Genomic DNA, 19,217 nt, shown 5'->3' with positions numbered 1-19,217 from the left:
CCACGGGCATAGTTATTGGCAGCATCTTCTTTGCCAGTAATTAGTTGCTCAGGATGGAACAGCTGGCGATATGTGCCTGTGCGCACCTCATCTGAAGAGGAAAAAAATGGAAAAGCCAAATTATCTAAGTTTCTGGGTTTTTTTTATTCACAGTAGCAAATAGGAAGAAAAAGAAGACATCTAAATTGTCCAATAAATCCAAGGTAATTTCTATAAAAATTATTAATTCTTATCAGGAAATATATTTTATAAAACTTGCTTTTCCAATATTTTGTAAAATGGTTTTCACAATCATTTAAATGGATTATATTCTGTTCCTCGGGTTCAGCTTACCAATCACAGTGGGTTCCAGATCCACAAAGATGGCACGTGGAACATGTTTCCCTGCTCCAGTCTCACTGAAAAAGGTGTTGAAGGAATCGTCTCCTCATCCTATTGTCTTATCACTGGGCATCTGTCCATCCGGCTGAATACCGTGCTCCAGACAGTAAAGCTCCCATTTGGGCCCCAGCTTGGCCAACATGCAGAGAGATACACTCACGCTAAAGGGAGAAGGAGGGTAAAAATATATTAAATATATGAATATAAGTGGCAGCTGTACATATTTTAGCTGAATACTCTGAGCTAATAAGACAATAACATGTTAAATCCTATTATTTAACTTTCATTGAACTATTTAATATTTAAACAGAAGGAGTGTTTTCCCAGAGTCTTGGAAAACTTGAATTAGGCAGCCTGATTTTAAAAGTGTTATTTTTTTGAAAGCCTGGAAAAGTCATTTAAATGAATAAAATCTTATGACATTTTTATAATGAATGTAAATATTGCCTAGCTACGCCAAACAAACCGGTTTATCATATATTTGATTATTTTAATTATAATTATTTTAGTTAATTTTTTAATATACAGAAACTAGCATATAGATTAAAATAAGTTTAGAAAATGCGGGGCATTGCTGAGAACAGTGGCTGAGAACCACTGAACTAAATGTGTTCTTTTATTGTTTTGAATAAGAAATGTATATATTTAGGTCTGATATGTAAGTCATTAACACGCTGATTCACTCAAAGCTCAATACTGTAACAACTTTATGCCATTTTCTAAGTTTTTGGACCTATTTTTCAATGCAGAACTCAGTTTCTTTTCAATTACATTTACATGCACGTTTACCCTCTCCTCTAGATTGGGTCATAGATCTCTAGAGTACAGAAGAAGAGACTGAGTGAGCTCCTTTGAGGCCTCAGTCCACCCCCTCCCTGTCCCAGCTGTACACTCTCCTTTGTGTAACACAGAGATATCTCACTTGGGGGTTGTCGCTAGAACAGTTATATCTATTATTCTGCTATGCTGCAGATTTTGTCACTCATGATCCCATCTACAACCAGTGCCTGTCTGTATGTCATACAGGCATGAATGTATTAATTCTCTGAGTAACAACTGTATGTCTCATGATGTAGTTCCCCTTTTTCTCCTCTTTAGTTGTCAGAGGTTCAGTGAGCTATTTTGGCTCTGCAGACCCACCAAACATAGTTAAATGTTATATTCAGAAAAGGCGAAGTACTGGAGTTTCCTGCTGACATGTGTGTCACAGTCTGGGATCAGGCTTTGAAGGCCGTAGCCACATCCTCTATATAATGAAAGGCCAGCTTTGTGCATGAAACTCAGCATGGCTTAATGCTTTACTTCTGACTTTTTTTATATATGTATAAAACTGTTTCAATAGTTTAACTACAATGCCGCTAACTTCGTCTTCCACACAAAAATAATATATTAATGTAAAATAATTTATTAACTATTATAGAGTTTACTGACATCTCTTAACATGCCTTAAGTGCACAAAATGTGAAATAATGTACATTTTAGTGGAGTGATGTAAAAAGATTAGAATTAAGAATCGATCAAGCACTATAAACTTACCATCTTGTCAGATTTCCCTTCAGGCCGACTTGAGGGTTCGGAAAGAGAAGGCAGATGTGGAGAAGAAAGGAGAGGTGGGGTTTTTATAGAGAGGGAAGAGGGAGGAGGAAGAGAGGGGCTTAGCAGGAAGTGGGATCGCCTGTTGGAGTGAGGATAGTCATTCAGAAGGGCCGTCCTTCCTACACAAGCATAGTCTAGCTCCCTCTTGGGACTTTTGGGTCTGTGAAAACCATCTGGCCCCTTTACTAGCTTTTTGGGCATTCGATAATGCTAAAAGCCAAGAAGGAATTTTAAAAGGCTATATGTCAAAGTTCTCCATGGTCATGTGTTAAAGTTGCATACCAACTGCAGGAAAAATGGTATCTTGACTATTTGTAATATAAAGCTTACAGCGGGATTCTGTATTCTTTGTGATACCTACATGAAGAAAAGCAAGTTTAAAGACTTCAGGGTGACAGTGTCATTTCATATGAGTAAATGACTAAGTCTTTTGTGTGTAAAAGACTACTTTTGTGTTGAAGAACTGTAAACGTAGCCCTACTGTATATTTGAAAACAGATGTTTTCTGTTTACAAAGCATAAAAAGCACTATTGACTAAGATTTTCTGTAGACATGGTTCTTGCTATAGAGAAAGAGACACACTGGCCCAGTTGTCCAAATTTCAGCACAAATTGCTAGTGGGACAAAGCAAAACCAATACTAAATACTGGAAAACTTTAAGAATTAGTCATTGAAAAATTCAGAATGACCTTTTTTTTAAAGAAAAAAAAGTTTGTATAGTACAATATAGAGTGGACAAAAAGCATTGTGGAAGACAGAGGGGGACTAACCAGGACTGGAACTCGGTCGCCTGGTGTGTCAGTTCAAAGCTTTTTTCATTTCCATTTTTATCGTTATCCTTTGAAAAATAGTGAATATTTCTCTCATATACAGGGAACCCTCTGAAAACTTACTAATTTTCTGTAAAGGTTCTGTCAAAATTACAAACAAAATATTCTTACAGTAATGTTAATTTTGACAATAAATTAAAACATTAACTATTTGAACTGATAAAATCTCCGCAGTTCGGAGAAAAAAAGGAATTGTAAACTCAAGAAAATTACAGTATTCTAAGTATATCTTGCAATTCTCAGTTTATCTCACAATTCTCAGTTTATATGAAAAAAGTTCTTAGCGTTTATATAAACAAGTCAGAATTGTGGTATAAAAAGTTGCACATTACCTTTTTATCTTTGTATTCTGTGGAGGAAACAGGCTTCCATACTTTACTTCTATGATTTAATGAATTAGCTGTTTTATTTAGTTTAGTTATAGTATAGTCTACAATGTTTCATTAGTTCCTAGTGCTTTATTGGCCTCTATTATTTAATTATTTTACTTTCTATTTTATTGTTGTTAAACTCTATTTTAACAAGTTTAACTTGTTGCACTTTTCGTCATATTCAAATTTGTGTAGACTAAACTTGTATAGTTTTTAAGTTTGAAAACAGCACTTTTGTAGGCACTATAGCTCACTTAGCATCATTCCATTGATGAGAGCATTGACAGGATGTTTGCATAATAAAATGAAAATGAAATTTTGTAATATTTTAAAATATTACAAAGATTGTCATTTTTGGCTACATGAGGTATAATCTAAATCTGGGTTGCTAGACTCAAGACATCTGTTCTTGGTGTGAGTTTGTGTGTGTGTGTGTGATTTAAGGCTTATGGTTTTGACCGTTTCTATGGTCTCTTAAAGTTCAGATCAAGGCGTATTAGGAATGGATTTACAGAATTTGTAACATGGTTTAATCCTGTGACAGTTAAAGCATACTAGTAATTTATCGGCCATGTCTTACTGTGAGGTTTGATAGGGTCTAATTGGTGGATTAAGGCCTTGTTAAAACAGATTAAAACTGATGGGATTATGTGGCTGTGAGAGAGATGAGACAAAACAGGAGACACAGCACAAGTTAGGGGTGTCAGTGGCAGGGGGAATTAGTTGATTAAAGCAGCCCAGGAGGAGGCGTAGGGTTGTGATTTATTCCTGCTAGTGGGTGGTGGAACATTTGTGTATTCTTCCACACTGTTGTCAGAGCGAGAGTGAAAAGTCTTCATCAATTTGTACCCATTATCATGTCAATAGACTAAGAGGGGTTGGGCATAAACGCAAATGCACTCACACACACTTCTGTTCCCTCCATCTGTGTGAGTTTTTGAAATATTTGAGTCTGAAATGGGATTCTTTCCCTGGCCAACGTTCTCTCTCTCTCTCTCTCTCTCACCCGCTGTCACACACACACACACCCTCGAGTCCTTTTACCGTAAACCTTATTCATTTTCCTGAAACAGTGACACAGACAAGCCCTTATGTTGATTAAATGGACGGGCAACATTGGAACACCAGGACTTTATTTATTTATTTAAATTTATTTGAAAAGGGACCATGCACAATTTTAACATAAATGTTTCCATTTCATGCATTGTACCGAATTTAGCCAATGGCTAGTTTTCATCCGCGGTCCCTTGGCAGGTAATCATAATCATAGGTAAAGATAAAAACATAAGACAACAAACACATACAATACAGTAATACTTATACACATCCTATCAGAGCCAAAAAGAACAGTAAAGATAGCGTCCAGTTAAACCACAACCATGTCAGTGTTTACAGAGTTGATTTTAAATAAGATTTTAGTTTTAGTTCAAAAATGTCAATAGATGTGCACATCCTGTGTTCCAATGAATAATAGCTTTCACTGAGAAAGACGATGATCCACACTGTAAAAAATGACCGTGAATTTAACGGTAAAAGACTGTAAAAATGCTACAATAAAAACCTGTTAAATGGTTAACGGTAAATTCCCCTACTATATACGGTGAAAAACTGTATTGGACATTACATGTATTGGACATTAATTTTACGGTATAGTATAACGTTTTTGGAAGTGAAAAAGACCGTATAATTTACAGTGAATAACCGTAAATTGACATTCCCAGAATTCCGTGCATTACATTTCAAATTTGATGAATGTTTCTTCTTAGTTTTTTTTTTAAAATCAGTTTTGTATATTAGGGTTGTGTGTTACACCTAATGTTGTTAAATTAATGTTTATTGCATTATTTCAGTTTCATGTGTGTTACCATGATGGTGTCTAGTGTTTGTGTGAATGACACTGTGCACCTTCTATATGTGTTATTATTTAAAAGCTGCTTGTGATGGGCTTTGGTTCATCAAGTGACTTTCTGATGATTTGCAAAGAAAGAATGACGAAAAGGAACAACACAATCACTAGTAGATGATGATCTAGTAGATCTTACAAATCTTTGCTTTTTGCTACTGTTGCAGAAAATGAGTAATATTATGAAACAACGTGGGTGTATCTAAATACACCAAATGTATTGCAAATATTTTTGCACTTAATCTACAGATCGTTCTCACACTCAAGGTCACAAGTAAAAATGCTCACTGTTGAGTTTAGCCCAGCTGGACTCATTGTGAATTCAAGATAGCTCACAATTGCTCATTTCAAGGATTTCAAAGGACATTTCATGATACACTTTAGTCAGAGAAACAGAAATAAACATTTCCAAGTATGCAGAACAGAGAAAAACACTAGCAAACCACTTGAATCCTGAATCAAAGTGCATTTTAGCCCAATTCGGAACGTAATCTCCTGGTCTCTATTACTGACACTTTATATAATAAAAGACAGATTATATATTCTAAACGCTGGCTATGCCGAGAGCCTTTAATTCCTCATACGCACTTAAAGTTCTCTGTGATTTGTTTTCATTGACCTGTAAACAATACCAGGTGTTAAAATGTCATCCATTTCAAAAGACAAATGGCAATCTGTCCTTTGATGCTTATCCACTGAGGACTTCTGCACCTACCCAGGGCCCATTGAAGAGTCACACTGCAGTATGGCTCTTTACCAATGCAAACAGCATAAACAAACAAACTCAGAGACACAAGTACGCAAGATTATATTAGTGGGTGAGGCCATATGATTTCATAGAGCATTCATTGTCATATTATTCTTTATTCAAAAGGCCATTTTAGATGATCTAACTGCTGCTGAATAAACTTGAGGGAATGAATAGACATTAATCCCCATTCAAGTTTTCTTTGTGTGTCAGGAAAAAAAAAAGAAAACAGTTGATACTGTGCTTATATATTAATCAAACTTAGTACTGTTATTATATTATATTTTATTTAACACCAAATTATTAGACAGAATTAATAATGAATTTTGTTCTAGTAGCTCAAATGGTATTGCATGGTACTTTCCCTAGTGAAAAATAAATATACTAAAATGTATTTGAAATACGTTTATTTCATGCTAAGTACTCTACAACTATATTTACATATTTATGTACTTAATAAAAATACCCTGCAATTGTAATTTTAGTGTACTAAACTGGTATACTTAAAGTTTGCTAAATTGGAACAACTAATGCACTTTAATTGTGTGGTGCTGAAGCCCAACTAAAGATATACCGAGGTATATTTGATTGTGCTAAAGTGGAACTATTGCAAGTATACTTCAGCTAGGCTACACTTTAAATATCTTGCATTTAAAGACTGATATTATTCAAAGATCATACAATCCTCATCAATAGTGACATTAAAACCCATTTTAGGCTTAATATTATGAAAAATGTGTGTTGTGCACAAGTAGTACTCCAAATAAAGTTTAATTATAACTTTTATATCAGTAAGTCTCGAGTGATATGTCAGTAAATATGTTAATTTCTTTGTGTGTCAGGAAAAAAAAAAGAAAACAGTTGATACTGTGCTTATATATTAATCAAACTTAGTACTGTTATTATATTATATTTTATTTAACACCAAATTATTAGACAGAATTAATAATGAATTTTGTTCTAGTAGCTCAAATGGTATTGCATGGTACTTACCCTAGTGAAAAATAAATATACTAAAATGTATTTGAAATACGTTTATTTCATGCTAAGTACTCTACAACTATATTTACATATTTATGTACTTAATAAAAATACCCTGCAATTGTAATTTTAGTGTACTAAACTGGTATACTTAAAGTTTGCTAAATTGGAACAACTAATGCACTTTAATTGTGTGGTGCTGAAGCCCAACTAAAGATATACCGAGGCATATTTGATTGTGCTAAAGTGGAACTATTGCAAGTATACTTCAGCTAGGCTACACTTTAAATATCTTGCATTTAAAGACTGATATTATTCAAAGATCATACAATCCTCATCAATAGTGACATTAAAACCCATTTTAGGCTTAATATTATGAAAAATGTGTGTTGTGCACAAGTAGTACTCCAAATAAAGTTTAATTATAACTTTTATATCAGTAAGTCTCGAGTGATATGTCAGTAAATATGTTAATAGATTTGAACTGTACTTAGCATGAAATAAATGTATTTGATTATTTTTATTTTTTTTAAGGGTACAATGCCAAAATTACAGGCTTTATTTTTCATACCAATAAAATGTATACTTGAAATGCAGTCACTTTGGAGCATCTGTCTAAAGCTGAAATGTAAATCCATGTCTGGGTATTTCAGTTGCATATAAGTTCCAATTAAACTGTATTTGTTCTTTAAATAAAATGTTTTATATTACTAAAAGGCATTAAACTAGGCATTAATCAGTGCTTGCAAAGGACATATTAATCACTCTATAGGAACAGCAGGACATTTAACTAATGCATGACCAGATGTACAATTTAGCAGCGCTGCAGTGTTTTAATTAGTCCAATTGCAGCGAATGTCCAACCCTGCATCCACACCACAGCATTTAAGGGTTAAGCAGCCTGATAAATTGCTACAATCTACAACTGAATACAGGCTTTTGGCTGTGCTGGGGCTCATTTTGTCTACGCTCCCCCCCACCCTCCTCCTCCTCCCTCGTGTCTCTCAGGGGTCAGTCAGTGAGACGATAATTGAGAGATTCTCAAACAGTAATCTCTTATCTGCCTGATTGACCTCAAGTCCTATTCAGTAGAAGGCAACCAAGTGACATCTGTTGACTCCGCTTGAAAAGGATATCGCAGGCTGCATTTGTTTAAGTGGCTGTACACCCTTTGTGATGGCAGTGTCCCCTGCTTTTATAAAAATGATGAGCTGTTAAACACTCCAGCTTGTTTTTAGAGCTGGCATTGGCTTGTCTTGATGCTAAGTGGGCAATTCGCAGGGAAACTAATTGAGACATTATACAAAGAAATCTTCACAGGCACATAGGAAAAATACACCAAGATATACTAGTTGTTCTTAACTATTGTGCATTTACTAATGCAAGTGCACAGGAAATCTTATTTGGACAAAACAGGTGCAATTGCAACAGTTTAATTGCAATATATGCACCAAAATAGCTTGTACTTTTGATTCAGATTCTGCATAAATGTATTGTTCTGTGAATAACAAATTGGTTGGTATAGTCTGCTTTAGCATAATAGTCGCATATTAGAATGTATGCGCCTACAAATGTGGGAGACACCCGATGTATGACCTTCCCAGTTTTGACTCCAAAACGTGTTGCGACCGTTCCTCAATAAATCATCCGTCTTAATCAAAGTAGAACCCTCCTCCATCACTAAAGAAGTGCGGCGAGTCCAATTCCACTACACAGTGCGGCATAATGGAACTATTTATTTCCATAATGCCGCATTGTCACTGTGATGTTGCGCCCTCGAGATGATGACGGAGAAGTGGAGGGATCGAGGAGAGGTGACGAAGTGCTAGAACAGAAAGGGTGGGGGGTTTCTAATTAGCGAATGAAATTTCATGTTGGGCTCCACGGGAGATAAATTAGCTTTTGACAGCTCCTCCCTTTCAGCTTGTCAAAACCTCTGACAGAACGGCCAGTTAATGGATTGCTAATTCCTCTTTTAGGCCCCACCGCTTCGGACTGCTGTACACAACCAAGACCATTTCCTAAATGGGCTGCAGCTATATGTAGCGGTGGCAACATACAACTTTACATAAATGCAGAAATACCAACCTGATCTCGAATGTAACTATTTTACAAGGTGCCAATTTTGTAGTGCCAAAGTTGTACAAAAATGTACAGTAAGCTTGATGAAAGTCTACACCTAACAATCACGGAGTGTAAGCTAGGGTGACCATTCGTTCTTTTTTTCAAAATTTCTAAATTGCCTAAAATGTCTGGATTTTGGCTTTGATTTCCTATTGATGTGCTCTCTACAGTCCTCAAAATGTATATGTATGTGTATTTGGATTACTTTGACCATTCTCTTTAGATCCCACTTTCCTGCACACTACGATTTGGTCGATTGTGTGCAATGCCTGCGTGCTATTGGTCGAACTACTCTTTCATTACCTTCAGCAAGAATGAAAACAATAGGAAAGCCTAATTTCTGTACTTAGGTCAGCTTATTGTCTGCAAAATCATTTTAGTGTCAGTGATGATTGTTGATGATCAAACTTTTTACGAAACTTAAAATTGACATTGTCCACATTGAAAAAAGCGGAACAAGGTTAAAATCTCTCTGTAAATTATATATAAATAATATATAATATATATATAAATTATAATATATTAATTATATGAATTTATTACTTTTACTTTTTTTAACTTCCCATTAAATTTGTAATGGGAAAAAATATTTTCACTAGTGTTCCCAACACCCAAGTTCAGTAATGGGCAAGACATTAAATTATTCACAAGCCAGATTTGTTTCTGGATGAGAATATGCTTTCTTGGACCCTTTTTGTGCCCCCTGACTTGATCCCCCATAGATCATCACCCATTTAAATACACCTAGCACCCTATGCAGTCACTCTGCAAATTGGCATAGATTTGCAAAGCAAATATTAAATTTTAACGACAACCTTCCAGACAAATACAGAGATTTAATGTGTGCATGTCATTATCTAAGAGGATATTTTAATGAATTCCTGATGGAAAACAGATGCTGTAATTTATGAATGACAGGTTTATGATATAAAAGCACAGACATAATCAGTACACAAAGGGATCGCAGGCAGTACGCAGATGGTATTTGTTTCAGGGTTATTTTATACAACAAAACAGCTATTGGTGTGTAGACTATATACATTTTGATTGGAATCAAAAGGTAAAAGGTATCGGTTTTTGTAGTGTTGCTTTATACTATTCTGCCTTAAGATATGTAAATCTCATTGTAGTTTTTTTTTTACATAACATGTGAGGTAAGGTATGGGTGCACGCTTCAGAAAGGTGAGGTGGGCTTAAATCCTGGTTTTGAATTATAGCTGTGTGGACTGAGGACTGTCTGATTAAAAAACATATAGTCTATTGGTGGGTGGGGCTGCTTATCCTACAGCAGGATTAGGTTCAACCATTTGGACAAGCAGGGCTAATTGAACTGTCATATTTAATTTGCTCACCTCTGACAGCCGCACACACATACATCCCTGGATGAATCTGTGAGCTGACTAGGATGGTCCTGGAAGATAAACACAGAGGTTGATTAGATGTAGTAGTAGTTATCCATCATGCCTGTCCAGTTATATATCTCCAGACTGACCAAACACACACATACCTGTACACAAAGGGCGCAGCGATTCAGCCCTGCCTTCTGTGCATGTTGTTTGATTTTTGCTTTGCTAATTAAATTCCACCCAGACAAATAAAAATACGGCTATACTTTGGAAGTTATTACATTGTGGTTCAGAAATCTGGAATGATATCCCATAAATTATTGTGGCCCAGGAGAAATAACGGACCCAAAGGAATGTTCTGATTAAACTTTTTAAATATTTGTCTAGGGCACATCACCTTATACTCTGCAGAGAAAATGTATTTATTCATTCATTCATTGAAATGTATAATCTCATTGGTATTGCACTTTATTTATTTATTAATTCTTTTTTACAAAATGTATAATCGCATTGGTATCTTTTTTTATTTACCTATTTCAAAAATGATATTGAGTTTTATTAAGTTATGAAATATACAATTTCATAATTATTGCACGTTTTAATTAAATGTATAATGTCATAATATTTGCACTTTATTCATTTATGTATTTATTTAATTACTTATTTTTATGAAATGTATAATTTCATAACTGGTATTGCACTTTATTTACTTGTTTATTTTACTATACATAACATACACAATCTCATTGCTGATATTGCATTTATTTATTTATTCATTCATTCATTCAGTTTTAGTTTTTTAATCTCATAAATGGTATTGCATTTTTAGTTTTTTTAAAAATTTATAATCTCATATAATTGCATTTATTTATTCAATCATTCAGTTTTTATTTTTATTAAATGTATAATCCCATAATTGGTATTTCACTTTATTTAGTTATTTTTTATTAAATGCATAATCTCATAATTGCATTTATTTATTCATTCATTCAGTTTTTTGTTAAATGTATAATCTCATAATTGGTATTTCACTTTATTTACAGTAATTATTTTTATTAAATGCATAATCTCATACAATTGCATTTAGTTATTCATTCAGTTTTTTAATTTAAATATATAATCTATTTTTTTGTGTCTTTCTATGTGCATATGTCTCAGCAGGAGAACCACCCACGATGCGCCACCAGCTCCTGATGTTGCCACCATTTTTTCCGGAGCAACAGATGTTTGTAGCAGCTCCGCCGGACTAATTATCCATCCCGGTCATCCTCTTTGTGTAGTACGTGCACGTGTATCTGTTCAACTTTCTGTTATGCTTTAACGCAGCGGTAGGATTTAGCAGTAATTATCCCGAAACACACCCCTCTTGCCTCTGCCATTGTCTTGATGTCTGGGCAACATAGCCGTCATTAATCAAACGATTCAACACAGGCCTGAACTGGTTAACCTGCACCTCCCAGCCCTGGTTACTGAGGAAGTTTTCAATTCCCTCTGGTCAATCACAAGGACACAAGAGTGCAACAATGGGTTGGTTATGAATGGAAATTAAAATAAGATGCCCTGAAATAACTATTCAGTGGATTCCAGCAATGCTTGTTAAGTTTTGGTAGGTCTGAACAAAGAGTTACATTTGCTGAGTAGGAAGGCTGAAATTGGAAATTAGACAGCACAGAGTTATTTCCTTAGCTTTAATACTGAAACCTATACACGAGCACAGCACATTGCTATTTTTTTTACCTCTGACCTAGAGCAAGAGGTCAGACAGTTACGAAAGGGGCAGCCCATGTCACCATGTTGCATTTGTGTATGAATAGCTGTCCATTCAATGGCTCTTTTACAGTCTCTTGAATACAAGTGTTGGCTCCCTTCTGGACAGTCAGAATGCAGAGAGCATGCACTTTTGGCAGGCTTGTTAGGCATCTGTGGTCTCCTTTTTTAGAAAGAGGACATTTATTTGTAGATCTATGGTACCATTTCACTTCTCTTATTTTACTGGGAAAAAAAATAGGTTGCATATATTAGGTTGCATGCATTTCATTTTTATCACACATTTTAAACAAAAAATATCTGTAACAAAAAAATAAGTTGTTCAGTCATCACATTTGTAAAGGCACATCTAGCAGCACTAACCACTTGAGGTCTTTTTGCCATGTATGCACAACATTGCACAGATTCTGGCCCATTCTTCCAGTAAGTCAGTCAGTCAGTCAGTCAGTCAATTTTCAAAAAGTTTAATTTTGTAAATAAGTTTCAGAAACGTGCTCATGTGCTTTTTTCAAAACGCCAGATGAGTTTTCACATGGTTCTTTTGAGTAATGGCTTCTTTTGTGTCACTCTTTTATTCAGGCCAGTTCTTTGCACAGAGTTGAAGATTTTCAGGCACTTAATTCACTAAATTTAGTCACAACATTTCACTAAATGTAGGCACTTCATTTAGTTATTAATATTATTTTTGTAACATGCTTTTGTAACAAATTGTTTTAAATTGAATACAAACTGTTTGAAATTGATCTTTTTAAATGCAGTTTCATTGTCATAGCTGTCCTTCCCAACCTGTCAAAATGGTGCTTATTTCCTTTTTTAATATAATGCCGCAATAAAATAATTAGCTTTATTCATTATTTTATTAAATGTCACAAATTATATTTTATAATAGTGCTTCAAAAATATATATATTATTCCCCCTATATTGATTGGAGAGAGAAAACAATGAGGAGGATACTGATTATGCCATTCTGAATTTTAGGAAAAGGAAATTCCCAATAATTTTACCCATTAATTTGTAGAATTTTATTACGGTTAGCCTACTGTAAACGTTTTTAAATTAATGTTCATGCACTTGTTTCTAAAATATGAAGTACACAAAATTTGTTATAATGTTAAAATTCTCATTTAAGTAGTTTATATGACTTTGTAAGATAGGATGATGACATTAAAAGTAAACCACTGACAGTAACACTTTATTGCGTTATATTAAAAGCATTCACACAGCTGCAACCTTTTTCCTCAAATAGCACCGAGCTGTTGGAGGGTAGCCTATAACACTGAATTCGTATCACTTGGTCGCTCCTGTTTAGTGTTGGTCATTTACAAAAACAAAAGAAAAGAAAGCTGGTTACCTCTAAATATACACTGTAAAAAATGACAGTGAATTTAACGGTAAAAGACTGTAAAAATGCTACAGTAAAAACCTGTTAAATGGTTAACGGTAAATTCCTCTACTATATACGGTGAAAAACTGTATTGGACATTACATGTATTGGACATTCATTTTACGGTAGTATACCGTTTTTGGAAGTGAAAAAGACCGTATAATTTACAGTGAATAACCGTAAATTGACATTCCCAGAATTCCCTGCGTTACATTTCAAATTTGATGTTTTTTTGTTGAAATAACTATGTTTCTTCTTAGTTTTTTCTTATCAGTTTTGTATATTAGGGTTGTGTGTTACACCTAATGTTGTTAAATTAATGTTTATTGCATTATTTCAGTTTCATGTGTGTTACCATGATGGTGTTTGGTGTTTGTGTGAATGACGCTGTGCACCTTCTATATATGTTATTATCTAAAAGCTGCTTGTGATGGGCTTTGGTTCATCATGTGACTTTCTCATCACCACCTGCATTTGGTGGTTATCAGTGTATTACAAAGGTACAAAACAGATTTCAGTACTTCAATAGGTTGGTATATTAACATTATATCAGTTAATGAAATTACGGTATTTAACTGTAAATTTAAGTTACAACCTAAACGTTGCTACCGTATTTTTTACGGTAAAATTCCGGCAACCACAGCTGCCGTTTTTTTTTACCGTAAATTAAATTTTTTATTTTTTTTTTACAGTGTAGCCTATGCAACAAACTTTTTTCCCTGAGAAATTAAAGAAAAGCAAATCTGTTTATTATCTGTTCCGCTGCACAAACCCTACCACCGTTAATGATTGACAGTTAGAAGCCTAATAATTGACCTTTATCTTCCTAATGAACTGAGATTAACCATAACCTCAAGGTCTTGTCTGGGAACACACTGACAGTGCTGAGTGCATTACCTGACTTCCCACGAGAAAAACTACCCAGAAAAAGACCCCAAATAACCATTTAAACCCGCGATTCTCGGGCGTCATTGGTACTATTTCTCGCGTTTGAATCTTTACTCGAGTACTGATTTTAGTGTTTTTCTCCCGCATGTGTACTGAAATTTTTTATTTTTTTTTTACAGTGTAGCCTATGCAACAAACTTTTTTCCCTGAGAAATTAAAGAAAAGCAAATCTGTTTATTATCTGTTCCGCTGCACAAACCCTACCACCGTTAATGAGTGACAGTTAGAAGCCTAATAATTGACCTTTATCTTCCTAATGAACTGAGATTAACCATAACCTCAAGGTCTTGTCTGGGAACACACTGACAGTGCTGAGTGCATTACCTGACTTCCCACGAGAAAAACTACCCAGAAAAAGACCCCAAATAACCATTTAAACCCGCGATTCTCGGGCGTCATTGGTACTATTTCTCGCGTTTGAATCTTTACTCGAGTACTGATTTTAGTGTTTTTCTCCCGCATGTGTACTGCGCTGTTTTCAGTGTTGGCACGCTAACGTCTCGTGTAAAATAAACCGTTTCGACAGCAGCTACTGGAAAAACAAGCAACAAATAACCGATAGCCTAATGACGGAACGGCAGCATGTTGCGTTTGCGTTTATCTTGCTTGTTGATTCATTTGTTCATTATATGTTTGCACCTGATAAGAAGTGGGGGTGAGTGGGTGGTCGTGCAAACACGCCGCATTACTAGTGTGAGAAAAGCGAGGCGGCATCGCACCTGCGAGCGCGCCAGGTGGAGGTCAACCTGTCCGTCATCGTCCCTTTCTTTGTCAAGGTTAGCGCCATTAGCAGTGTATTTGAACCCAAGCATTTATTCCGCAATCAGGAGAAACCTGTCAAATAATTTCGAGAGGAGTGAAAGTGTTGTTTAATTCCTCTTCTACCATTAAATATGTCATGAAGTCCTCTTCAATGCTCTTAAGAAGCTAATCAGTGAAATGAATTCATTCTGAACGTGGCATATAGCCTAGGCTACGACAAGGATGTCAGATAGGCTGATAGATCTGTTTCTGTTTTTCAATTCAACATTTTCGGTCCTATTCTATTCTATTCATTAAATCGAAATATTTTGTTAGGATTGTTTACTAGCCTATATTTGACAAGTATTTATCATTGTAGGTAGTTTTAATTAATATCAGGACTGGTATTAACGATATTCAAATAACTGGAACCAACCTTGGCTATATAAAAAGTTCAAACAATTATTTCCACCAATTCGAATTGAGCTAATATTGAGGGAAATCACGTTTAATAGTTAAATAGATGGAAGCAAGATATTGTCAAAACGTAGTAAAGTCCCTCAGTGAAATAAGAAAAATTAATAATAGCTAAACATAGATCACCAGAGGAAATGATATCGACAACGTGCATGCATTTGTGAAGTATTTTTGAGATATTTTAAAGACGTTTAAATGTGCCCCGTTTTTATAAGCCTATTTTATTTTTTTTCTATAGGTTGCACATTGTCTAATCGTTTTATTCTTTTATCAATATTGTCAATTACATTTGCAAACTTTTCGGTGGATCAAAATGATTTTTAAAGGATCATCAAAAATGTTTGTGTGGCCAATTTATAATTTCGACCTATAAGTCTTAAGAGATGTCAAATGTATGGCTTGAAGTTAAAATAAATGCGTGTGTAATTAGGCCTAATTAATTAGAAAGCATTGGAAGTTTCTCAACTCTAAAAGGGCATCGAAATGAACCAATCAAGAGAGTGTTTAGGAGGAGCGTGCTGGAGCGCGAGACAGTCAAAAACTGATGTCTGCACGCGCTCCGGGCATAACTTTGCGTCACGGGTATAGAGATGAAAACACGATAACAAAATATCTACAACTGTCTTAAAGAATTAGACAATATTACACACGGTCAGGCAAATAGTTTGGTAGCCTATAAGTACAAGTTAATTATAATTTTAGACTAGTGTAAGAGAGGGGAAAAGAAAAAACACGCTTAAACTTATACTCTTTCATAATATATTTAGCTCGTAACATAGGCTACTTGAGACCTAAAGTTTTTCTCAATGGATAAGTCGAGGAACTTTCGAATAGACGCTCTGTTGTCAGAGAGCTCTCAGCGGGTGGTTCGCGAGGATTCGCCGGGACTGTGCACCGACGGCACCGACATCGAGCCTGCGACCTGCAAACGGACAGAACACTCCCCTCCTCGCGCTTTTCAGCTCCAGACAGGGGTCATACCCAAACCAGGCATGCTGAACATTTCTCACCCAGGATTAACGGCACTTTCCCAAGGGTCTATGCCGGGAATGTATCCCTCACCTATGTACTCCATCACGGCACTTGGAGCGCAGCATCCCACCTTCGCGTATTCAGGTTTCGCGCATCCGTACCCTGAGCATCTAAAAGTGGCGGCCGTGGCCGGTTCCTTTCCGTTAGAGCACTGGCTCCGGGCTGGACTCATAATGCCTCGCCTCGCAGACTACAGCGGTATGTGTCCCTTCAGCAGAAACATTCATCTATGCATTTTAATATTTGTTTCTATTTATATGTGTATACTGTAATCTGGAAAACAGGCCTACATTTTATTTACACATTTTTACCTCAAGCGTAGGCTATTTCAATGAAGCTGCAGCAATGATTATTATTATTTAATAAAGTTGCAAAAATGCAAAACATGTCAAACTTAATCTATCCTAAAATATGGCAAAGAATCATTACACAAATATGTATAAAATTCACGTATCTTTCTGCAAAAACACTATAAAGTGAACTCCTGCTATAAATATTATCTAGCATAATTGAAGCAGCATTTATTGCTAACGGAACTATAATGTAAGGTTTTTTATTTTCAGTCTTTTCATAGCATCATAAATGACAACTCCATTAAAACTGCCTTCATCCACATGAAAACTATAAAGAAACACTTAAAACGGTCTGAGCTTCATCAATAAAGTTATCTGGTAGCATTTATTGAATTTTCATTAAGTTAATGGTGCTCTCTGGTGTTTTATTGTCCCGCTAAAGCAATATCTCCCGGCCCTGTCATCAACAATAAACTGAAGTAAAGCTGTTATCATTATCTATTAGGGGGGAGGAACAAGAGGTGAATATGTTCTTGTTTGCTGCGTCTGCTTGGTGTCTTCACCGTATGTCTTTGTTTTTTGGCACGAGTCTTACACCTCCTTTATCAACTAACTTTCTTCTCAGGGGCACCTCAGTCTGGTTTAATCGGAAAGTGCCGGAGACCACGCACAGCCTTCACCAGCCAGCAACTGTTAGAGCTGGAAAATCAGTTCAAACTCAACAAGTACCTATCACGACCCAAACGCTATGAAGTGGCCACTTCTCTCATGCTGACTGAGACACAGGTGAGGAGAAAGCAACACATGACAATTCATCATTTTTGCAGCAATGCTGCAGAATGTCCATTTTTGGTTCCCCAAAGAACCTTTCAGTCGACAGTTCTTAAAGGAACCAGCTTTACTTAGTGTGAAGAACATTCTGAAGAACCTATAAGAACTTTTTGTGCAATGAAAATATTCCATGAATGTTAAAGGTTCATCATGGAACCTTAGAGGCCAATGAAGAACCTTTATTTTTAAGAGTATTGGATATTTTGACAAATTGGTGGATGTATGAATTTGTACATATGATTTGCTTACGTCCCAGTGATGGTTAAGTTTGGGGTGGACCTTAATGCTTACTTTTTTCTAATTGCATCGTACAAATTTATCGCCACCTCGAAGTTACGTTTTCTCATTAAAATGGGGTTGGGAGAAAGAAGAGATGACGGAGAAAGACATACTGAGAACAAAGGGACAGCAAAATTATTTTCATCATCAATTCAATAATAAGCTCATGAATATTTCCAAATGCTAATACCAATGGATCAAACTTTACGTGACTGATTCTGATGATTGTTATGTATTTACCAGGTGAAGATTTGGTTCCAGAACCGACGAATGAAGTGGAAGCGCAGCCGTAAAGCTAAAGAGCAGGCTGCACAGCTGGAAACAGACGGCTGTAAGTCAGGCAAGAGAGCAACCAAGCCCAAAGACCTCACTCGCTGCAGTGCACGTGATGACGATGAGGATCTGGATGCCGAGGAGGAAGATGAAGAAGAAGAAGAAGAAGAAGAGTTCAGAAAATCAATTAACGCAGGTGTGGGTCTGCCTCACCCCTCGGACTTCCTGCAGCACAGCTCCGCGCTGAGCTACAGCTCTCATGGCTCTTACTCTGATGACGATCTGGAAGAGATCGGAGGAGACCGAAAGATCAGGCTCGGGTTATGAAGAACTAATGGCAGCTGCAGTCTTCATGTCCATGAACTGGACAGGTTTAAAGACTGAAAGCTGTTGATGTCAAAACTATCGCTTAGACCCGATGAGTTCATTGTCCATGATGTTTCTAGACAAAAAAAGTCTTAATTCATGAAAATGGTCTTCCAGTTTATTTGCACTTAATATTTTTCTTGAAGGCTGCTTGTAAACTGCAAATGTATACTATTTCAAACTAACATTTTTCGTATGCGATCAAAATCTTTACTTTATATGCTAACATGGACATTTTGGTTGCAAAAAAGCTGTAGAACCAAATGAGGAAGCCTTGCATTGAACGTCACAGACTGACACTTGTGCTTATTGGTCTCTTGAACACATTTAATTTAACAGTGGATGCTGAAGAACAGATGATTGCCCAGAGGTCATCAATGTCAGCTTTCTTCCAGTAACCATTGACTGGAACACTGAGGAACTGGTCAATCCTCTGCAAATATTGAACAAGGGCAAACTGTTAACGGTGCATTAGTTAGTCCATTAGTTTATGTCATGTTGTTGATGTTGGTGTCTTTAATGTTATTTAACTGTTATAGATTAT

General features: G+C 35.8%; 1 protein-coding gene and 1 pseudogene across 1 annotated transcript; one reads left to right on the top strand and one right to left on the bottom strand.

The window, feature by feature from the left end:
* Positions 1-2,178, bottom strand: part of LOC107602872 (tubulin alpha chain-like) — a 25,996-nt pseudogene extending 23,818 nt beyond the window's left edge.
* A 14,227-nt stretch (positions 2,179-16,405) lies between these two features.
* LOC107602884 (motor neuron and pancreas homeobox protein 1-like) lies at positions 16,406-18,634 on the top strand. The gene is made up of 3 exons (XM_016295493.1): positions 16,406-16,829; positions 17,550-17,710; positions 18,278-18,634. The coding sequence occupies exons 1-3, from the start codon at positions 16,406-16,408 to the stop codon at positions 18,632-18,634; spliced, it is 942 nt and encodes a 313-aa protein (XP_016150979.1).
* Positions 18,635-19,217: the final 583 nt, after the last annotated feature.

The sequence above is a fragment of the Sinocyclocheilus grahami genome, unplaced genomic scaffold, assembly GCF_001515645.1.
Source record: "Sinocyclocheilus grahami isolate Dianchi unplaced genomic scaffold, SAMN03320097.WGS_v1.1 scaffold337.1, whole genome shotgun sequence".
Classification (NCBI taxonomy): Eukaryota; Metazoa; Chordata; class Actinopteri; order Cypriniformes; family Cyprinidae; genus Sinocyclocheilus; species Sinocyclocheilus grahami.
The sequence above is the reverse complement of the archived record's forward strand: the minus strand, read 5'-3'. Positions and strand labels throughout refer to the sequence as shown.

Bases quoted from the DNA above. Each gene is read 5' to 3' on its own strand.
- LOC107602884 (XM_016295493.1), top strand. From the start codon at position 16,406: ATGGATAAGTCGAGGAACTTTCGAATAGACGCTCTGTTGTCAGAGAGC. The intron at 16,830-17,549 runs GTATGTGTCCCT...CTTTCTTCTCAG, and splicing joins TCGCCTCGCAGACTACAGCG to GGGCACCTCAGTCTGGTTTA. The intron at 17,711-18,277 runs GTGAGGAGAAAG...TGTATTTACCAG, and splicing joins TCATGCTGACTGAGACACAG to GTGAAGATTTGGTTCCAGAA.